Source organism: Montipora foliosa, chromosome 2 (assembly GCF_036669935.1).
Source record: "Montipora foliosa isolate CH-2021 chromosome 2, ASM3666993v2, whole genome shotgun sequence".
Classification (NCBI taxonomy): Eukaryota; Metazoa; Cnidaria; class Anthozoa; order Scleractinia; family Acroporidae; genus Montipora; species Montipora foliosa.
In genome coordinates, this window is record NC_090870.1 from 18696622 (window position 1) to 18705437 (window position 8816).

Here is an 8816-nt window from a genome sequence, read left to right on the forward strand (position 1 = left end):
GTGTGATGTTGAAGTTGGGGAAAAGAGAACGGGGACACTTAGTGACGCTTATTGATATCTGCGTGCATCTAATTACTTGTATTTGGATTCAACGCTCCAACTTTGCTCGATCCAACATTGTTCGACCGTTTGGCCACCCATGTTGGATGATGTTCGTCCAACATCTTTTGTTTGATCAATGTGTTGGATGGAGTTTGCTTTTGATCAAACATTGCGACCAACAATTCTGCTCGACGCAACAATGTTGCAGTGTTTTGCCCCTCTCTCAACAAAGTTGTGTCCTGAATCGAGTCACGTTCGCGCTGCTAGCCAATCACGAATCGTTCTTTTATTTTCAAGCCTAGGCTTCCAGCATTTTTTGCAACAAAGATGGCGGACAAGGATCAACAGCCAGAGACCTTGATCAGCGAATATGAAGCAAGGCCATGTCTTTGGGACACGTTTAGTCCCCTTCATCACTTTCGCTCTGTTTGGAGATTTCTGGTTCAATAACATTTACAATTTCTGCAAATTGATTCGAGCTCACTCTCTGGCGGTTGTATCTTGCAGTAAAAATACCCTTTTCTACACGTTCTCTTAACCATTTTTGGTTTTCCTCGTTTGAATCCATCATTTCCGTCCTCAAACAGCTCCAGTAGCACAAACGCTACGAGCGATTTTCGTTTCAGTATTATTGCCATACTTATAAATTTAGCGCCAACTTGACCTTCAATGTTTCTTCAAGCAATTGCAATGTTGGATAGTGTTTTGCCACTACCTCAACATGTTGCATGTGGCATCCAATTTTGTTCGATAGTTTGGCCAGGGCTTTAAGCTCATTTTTCAACCAGAGAGAAAGACATTTAACTGCTGTAATCTTTATTCAACCTTACCGAAGATGTTATATATACAAATATCAGCAGCCAAATTATGTAAAAATCGATTGCTTGGAAATGACGACTTCGTAATATTTACAATTCAAAATTTTACTTTCAAGAAATATTGAAAGGGTCTTGAAACCGCCACTTAAAGTTACTAGATTACAATAATAAGTGGAAACAGACGTAGAAAACTATGTGGCAATCGTGAGAAAAAAATTACTCACAAGTACATCACACTGAATTTATATCTGAAAAAAATAGATTAAACTTTGAATTTACAATAATGTAATCCTTAATTAGCTGGAGCTTTGCATATTCATATATGTACAACATATATATATATATAGTGTATATATAGGCAGGATAAAAAGGTTTACACAAACAATGAATTCACAGCAGAAGGATCCAAAGGATACTGTACCCCACTTAAATTTATAGATAAATACTCAGGAAAACAGTGGGGTGAACTTCTTACTGGTCTGACTCGATTTAACGACGTTTCGGCTGTTCAGCCTTCTTCAAACATTCGTTAAAAACTAAAAACTATTTACAATATATGTAAGTTGTAGTTTTGAGAAAATATTCTTATACAGAAAGCGATGCTTTCCATGAATAGCTCTTAAAACTCTCATTCCCAAAATCCCAACTGGCGTGGCGTTGCCGTTTCTTCTTTGAAATGTTGCTTCGTGATTTTTTAATTTCAGCTGTTTTTTGGCAAACTTGTTGGATTACATGAGCCTTTATAGTTGATTTCTTGCGTCGTTCAAAGAAACACCTTCCACATGCCCACCATAAGTCGTTGTCAGAAGACTTGTGCCCAGTCGATCTTCGACGAGGACTGTCAGCCAGGTTGGAATCAATATCACTTCCCACCAACTTGAGTAAACCCGGTAGATCGGGTTGCTCATCAACGTGGTGAATCCTTTCCATACGATCGTAATACCTTATGACCTTTAAAACCGAAAGAAAACGGTACATAAGGGTCAATGAGAAGAAACACTTGGTATCCCAGATGGAAAATATTCTTTTTCTAAGTGGTAAAAAAGTACAAACTTCAGTGTTGTGTTCAAAGCTCAGTCTCGGTCTTTTCTGTTATCTCTGAATTGAATGCGTTCTAGTTTCCATTTCAATCAGTTCAAAGAAATTCTAAGAATTGAAAAGAGCCCTAAAAGACAGCTTGTTTTGTGCAAACAGGACAGAATGCAAAGCATGAAGCTATGGCAATCTCAGCATCAATATAGAATATCAAAGATCAGTCTTGTCTTCCAATTTTAGTTTTGAGTAATTTCATATGCCCAAAAATGTACATAGCTGTTCCTATCCGTTTAAGTCTACGTTTTCTACCTATCTCTCCAAATGAGGTAAGCGTACGTAAGAGTTACGGATTTTAGCAAGGGTAAATGTAGCTGTTAATCTTTCTTTAAGGAGCAGAGTTAAGGGGACATTTTGTGAGGTTACTTGATGTGATTGAAGTTAAAGTTGGACAGACGGTATACAGGAAACTTCGTAGCACTATCAAAATAGTCGTGCATCTAATGGCCTCTAACTACTCGTATTTCAAGACGTATCTGTAAATTCCAGATCCTTCTTACAGCCTTCGGATCTTCAGAAGAAATCATAGTCCCGATACTCTCTTTATTGACTGTAATCATACACATGCATATATATATATATATGTGGGTGTGTGTGTTTGACTTACCATGCGTTTATCCAACAATGTGTCAGGTTGAAACGAAACCTTGCCTTTGGTAAATGGTTCAGATTTTGCCTCAAACAGTGGCTCATCTTTTACAAACAAGCTGAATCCCTTAAACTCTTCATTCAACGCATTCGCACCATCTGGAAATTTTAAATGCATAAAGGATTGTCATTAAATTGGTACAAATGCACCTGTTAAAGAGACAAAACAAGGGCGTTTCAAAATATTTACTGTTTGGGTTATGGAATTGCAATAATCCTATCTCAGAAGTGTCCATCACAAATGCCTATCAGTATTTTTTGTCTTTGTGGTAATCGTTGCCAACTTTTTTTATCTTTGTAATAATAATGATAATGATGATGATGATGATGATGGTAAAAAAAATAACAACAACAATGATAATAATAATAATAATAATAATAATAATAATAATAACAATAAGAAGAAGAAGAAGAAGAAAGAGAAATATAGTACTCAGTACTTTTACTGCACCTATCCAAATCTGCTCAGTACTTTACAAAATTAAGAAGAAAGTTTATAAAAGGCTGATCATCACTAAGACACAAAATTGCAAAAACAAAATTGTTGATAAGTTTAGATTTAAAAGATATCAAATTGACGTATGAACGATTGTCATCCATAAGTCGGGAGCAGGGACATCAATTGCTCTGGACCCGTAAGACTTCAAATTAAAGCTGACCGGATCCAAGCGTAAAGTAGTAGACGAATGGAGGGTTCTAGACGCGGGCAAGAAGCAGGTTATCAGATCTTCGATGTAGATAGGGGATTCCAGTCTTACAACCTTGAAGTTAAGCCGAGAATAAATGTAATGGTATACTGTATTCTATATAATTTCTTTAAGTAAAAACCGAAGACCTAAAGTCAATTTTATCACTCAGTGGTGAACAAGGGTCATAGAGTAGCCAAATAAACCAAGATAAACAAACCTTTTTCTTTGTGACCCGGGCTTGAGAGCGTTCTGAATCTTTCCCAATCGTCGTAGTCACTTACTGAACGGCCATATGGACTCGTAATCTTGCGAACCAACCTTTGAACGTTGCTGCAGCCACTATCAATGTCTATGAAGGAAACAATGGTTCTTGGTTGTCATATCAGATTGTAATAGTGAAGGCTTTGCTAGACTAGTCATGTTTAACAAAAGCTGCATTAGAATATTTCTCAATAATATTGGTCATATGGCAACGATAAAACAGCAGTTATGACAGTCATGTACGCACTGAACATAATTCTGACGTACTACACGTTACCAAAGGAATTCCACGTCTTGGCTTGTAAAAGTCTATTCAGTTGTGATTTATGTGGTACCTCAATGTGATTAAAATATGGACCACAATTAACTAGTATTCTGCTGTTTCTACAGGAAAGCACTCCGCTGCTCATTTATGCAATATCACTGGAATCAATTAACTGAGAAGTGGTTTTATTTTGATGTAGAAGTCGCCAACTGAGACTAAATTACAGTTTGCTGTTATGCATAGAGCTAATGTCTTCGCAATAGACTTAACTACTGACCTCCTTTATCCTTTGCCTTGTAACCTGCTTTAGTTGTGACTCTAAAAGGCTTTGATGCCACACTACCAGACAGTCCCGAACTGAAGTCAAGTACGATTATCAGCTCCCACTTATTTCTTTGCATGACGTCTGCTTTTTCGAGCCAGTAGACCGGGTCTCCGTCTTTCGTTTTGTACACTGACCCAAGATCAATGCTCACAACCCGACGCAAGGCTTCAGACTGTAAGGTATTGATGTCCAGTTCAACGGGACCTATACAAGCAATTCACTCAACTTTTCAATATATAACATATGTGAAAACAACTCGCATTTAAATTAAGCACAGTTTAAAACAGAGACAAGCATAACAAACACATTAGAAATCAAAAGTATAGAGGTTTAAGTCCAATAGTATACTAAAAGTTCCTTTTACTTCCAGGATGGGATTTAACACTCTTATATAATAGCCCCCAAACATTTGTTTACTTTAAAGGACATATAAAGGAGATTATTTCACTTGATTACAGAAGTATAGACAGTCAGTCCGTAATGATGCCATATAGTCAAAATATTAGTTACTTATTGCTCACTACAATATAGTGTTTTCATTCATTGCAAACGCCGGTCAAGTTCACCGCCAGAGATTTCGAAAGAGAGCGTTGCAAGACTTTTTCATGTAACCGGCTCTACTGATATACTGAGTGAAAACCAGACTCCAATTTGTGAAAAAACTCGGGCAGCCGAATAAGAAGCTGCCGCCGAGTGTTTAAATCCAGTCAGAATTAACCATTTACTCAACTTTTGGAAATTTTTAATCTCAGCTTTTTACATTTAGATTCGATTTTAGACGGCTCATAATGAATTATCTACTGCCGGAATAATGTTATCTGAGGACAGACAAAATTTACTCCTGGTTTAGGCAGCTCAAAAGAAGATTTTGCAAGGAAAATGGTGGATAGCTGTGCAGATGCCTACCTATAGTATCGTGTGTCCTAATGGCAGCCTCTGGACACCTCTGAACAAAAGCCCGAACGCTGCTGATTTCATCAGATGCTTGCAGGACAACAGTTACCTCAGAGTCTTCCAAACGATACTCTAATCCTTGTAAAGTTCTTCGCGTCTTTTTGTCGTAGACATCCTTTAAATCCAGTATCTGGACTTCCATTTCAACTTCATTGACTTCGTTTGGTGAATTTTGAGGGCTTTTCAAGATAGCGTCGATCTTTTCTGCAAAGTAAACCGGCGATGAATTTAAAAATATGGAGTATTCTTTATAAACAGGGCATTCATTGAACAAACAAGAACAGAACTATTAAAAGTGCAGGTTCTTCATATTGATGTTTTTACGAGTGGTGGCTTGCCAGTGTTAGCTTCCGTAGATTCTTTAGTGAAACGAACAAACAGCGAAAACTCGACTCCGGATATTGTTTCAGTGAAGTTTATAACCCTGTGTATGTATAAATTAATCCGGCATAATTTATCTTGCGTTTTAAGTTGACCTGGCAATATTTTATTTTGATTTATTTTAACGGCAACTTATTCGGAGCAACTTTAACAGCAACTTAATCGGCTCCAGAACAGAATGCACATAATTTTTTCTTACCTGGACTATAAGCTGGATCATTCAACATAAAATCCAAAGATTGCAAATTCAAAATGGTAGGACTTTGAGGTTCATATTCCAGTTCTGACCGAATTAACTCGTCGATGTCGTTTAGTTTTTCCTCCAACAAAGCGTCCATCTGAAAATTACTGTTCATTTTGAGGTCAGTACTGTGCCGTGATGTGATACGGTTTACGGATTTTAAGGTACTGACACCTCTTTTTACCTTCCGGACATTAAGTAATCGTCGAATCACGTACAACCGCAGAGGCGAGGGATCATCTGATACGCATGACAAGCCGACACGCCGAGGAAGTTATAGCAATGAATGCACGGTCCCACTAACTGCCCATTTTATCCGGATTGCAGTGTTGCAATTTGAAAAAATAGCTTCTAGAATAAGCGGGATGTGTGACTGCCTATGTTATTCTGCAAAGAAGCTTTACGGCGTAAGCAATAGTTCTGGTCATAATCTTTGTCAAGGACCGCAAAAATATGCAAAACGTTTGCAAGAATCTGTTTATAAATTCATAGACCACCCTTAGCTTAATGCGAAAGTTTCATTGAAATATAATTGCTGTAAACTGCCCGAAGGTGAAAAGTTGTTTGAACCTAATTTAAAACTGAATCTATACGCAAGTAAGTTCGAATTCTTCATATTAATATCAAGTTTTAGTCAATACGGTTCTCTTCCATTCTTTATTTTTTTCTTTCATTCTTAAAAAAAACATTTCTCAAGCTGAGAATATGTTAGGGAATTTTTTATTTTGCTCATTTGTATAGGTAAATAAATACTTAAGGTCATCTTTTGTACAACGTAACAATGGTTTTCATGCTGCATGATACAGATCTCAGTTTGTAATAATGAGCAGTTCTTATTTCTTCTGATCCTTCAAAAATAACTCCAACACCATCAAAGTCATCAGGTGAAACAAAGAGTGTGATGTAAATTTAAGAACATCTTCTAAGATCTTTTAAAACAACGTTTTTTAAGCCTCGCATGGCAAAAATACGTAAGAACGTTCAGTCTCACCTCCAAAATTAGACGTTCTTATAAAAAAAAATTAATTGCTTGTAAGCTTTCCTCGAAGGCGATACGGTACATTATTTCGCTATTTCATAATTTTACATCTTAGTACAAAAAAAGAAGGGATAATGTCTTCTAACTGAGGAATAAATACTATTGAATGCGCTCATTTTAGGAATAAGCAAAGTTTGTTTCCAAAGTAGCTAAACCGGGAAGTGTTCATCGATCAATAATTGCGAGTTGCGAAACCGTTAATTTATCGATCATTTAATCATGGTTAGTGGCTATATAGGGGTTGCGTAGCTCAATGATCCTTGAGGTTGCGCAAGGTGAAGGAAGTATAAACAACAGTCACGCAGTTCGAAAGTCGAGAGTAACTTTCTCACGTGAGAACACTTACTTGAGTGCGAAAAATGTTGTTTTGTTCGTTTGACGCTCACCGGATCGTGATGAAAAAGGTTCCTTGCTTTTAACTCAGTATTTCGGTTCAGCTTATAAACCCAAAGTATTCGATATCATGCGAATTCGCCTTTGAGCTTTCCACAAAGCATCTGTTTTGAGAAATCAAATTATGGAAATATAAACTCCCGGAAATGTCACATCTTTTAATAATAATGGTCACGCGAAAATCATTGCAACACAAATTACTTCAGGCAATTCTCTTTTAGCGCGATGTTTCATATTAGAGTACAGTTGATTATTAGCTGGTGAAAACTAAAAATACATATGAAGGTTTCAACGGAAAACTTAATTATTTCCTTAAAACCGGTGGTTAAAAAAGAAATGATTTCAAAGCTGTTAAATTGTGAAGACGGGTCAATCCTTGTCCGCGCCAAAAATAACACACTATTTATATCCAAAGTGTTTTGGTGGGAGCTGCTCAAGCGTGAAAGATAAATAAAACAGTAAGCCTTTTTATTTAAACAGAGATATTTAAAGCAGTGAAGAAGACAAGGACTACTGATTACAACTAGAACTAGTTTTTTTTTTTGTCTTTTAAATTGTTCCAGTATTAAGAGCGATTTTGAGGGTTTTAACCTCTCTCTTAGTTTCCTTCAGCTCAACACTCAAATGTAAAATGTAATTTCTGACGCCGTTTCATTGATTTGACATTCGCAAAAATCAACTTCGGGCGCAAACCGAAATCTGACAAAATTTCTACAGAGGAACAAAACTTTAAAAAATCCGCCGATGTTTAGCAATAATTTTTGAGTTGCGAAACACTTTCTAAATTTACATACGTCTGACCGCAAGGTCAGCCGTCTGGAACATGCTGTTGCGCAACGAAACGGAAAAGTCGGAACCAATCGAAATGATGTTCAATACTACTCTAACTATTCACGAAATATAAACTTACCTAAGAAAGGAAGAATTACACTCTATTTTTTCCCATTATTTTTGCATTTACTTTGGCATCTATCTATCGCGGTTAATGTTGACGGGCACAGGACACGGCACCAAAACATAAGAAGACGGTCGTGCGGGGGTGTGGAATGTAAATAGGATAAATTCGTCTGGTGAACTATTAGGCATATTGTGCCGAACTATTAGACCGCCTCGCTATTGTGACTAATTTTTTTTTTACCTCAATATATTCCTTTGCTTTTAACTCGGCTAACTGATCTGAAATTAGGCTTAAAGGGGCTAGGTCACGCAATTTTAGGCAATTTCAGCACTGATCGAATGGTCATAGAATTAACTAAAATCTCAAAATAACTGTTCAAAACATAGAAGAACTCTAAAAAAACACAGGGAAGCCAAGAAGGGACATGGATGGACAAAACTGGAGAGGATTGAAATAGATTGAATTTGGGTAAATTTCAAAAACGTCGGCCCACCTTTTTTCAAATTTCAAGTATCAGTCTATATCAAGATGTCATTTACACAGCTGGAAAATCATTCTCAAATGTTATGTGGCCGTGATTTTGCAAATGAAAGACTCTTGCTCTGCCAATTTGACGTTTAAAATTAACAAAAATAAACAAAAATTACCTAAAATAGTGTGACCTAGCCCTGTAAGTTACATAAGCACCTTTAGGTATGAATAAACTGTACGGTATAATATGAATTGTATTTCGTCACCTTGACCCTAAAGATGAAATAAAACGCTGCAAT

General features: G+C 36.8%; 1 protein-coding gene across 4 annotated transcripts; it reads right to left on the minus strand.

Annotated features, from left to right (window-relative positions):
• Positions 1-862: 862 nt before the first annotated feature.
• LOC137990370 (uncharacterized) lies at positions 863-7231 on the minus strand. Of its 4 annotated transcripts, none has more exons than XM_068835676.1 (6): positions 7102-7231; positions 5047-5298; positions 4093-4344; positions 3507-3638; positions 2560-2699; positions 863-1811 (listed from the first exon to the last, which is right to left on the minus strand). In XM_068835676.1, the coding sequence occupies exons 2-6, from the start codon at positions 5234-5236 to the stop codon at positions 1446-1448; spliced, it is 1080 nt and encodes a 359-aa protein (XP_068691777.1). In that variant the 5' UTR covers positions 5237-5298; positions 7102-7231; the 3' UTR covers positions 863-1445. The 4 variants fall into 4 exon arrangements, with proteins under 4 accessions (XP_068691777.1, XP_068691775.1, XP_068691782.1 ...); XM_068835674.1 differs by lacking the exon at positions 7102-7231 and adding an exon at positions 5675-6061; XM_068835681.1 differs by lacking the exon at positions 7102-7231 and adding an exon at positions 5419-5592.
• Positions 7232-8816: the final 1585 nt, after the last annotated feature.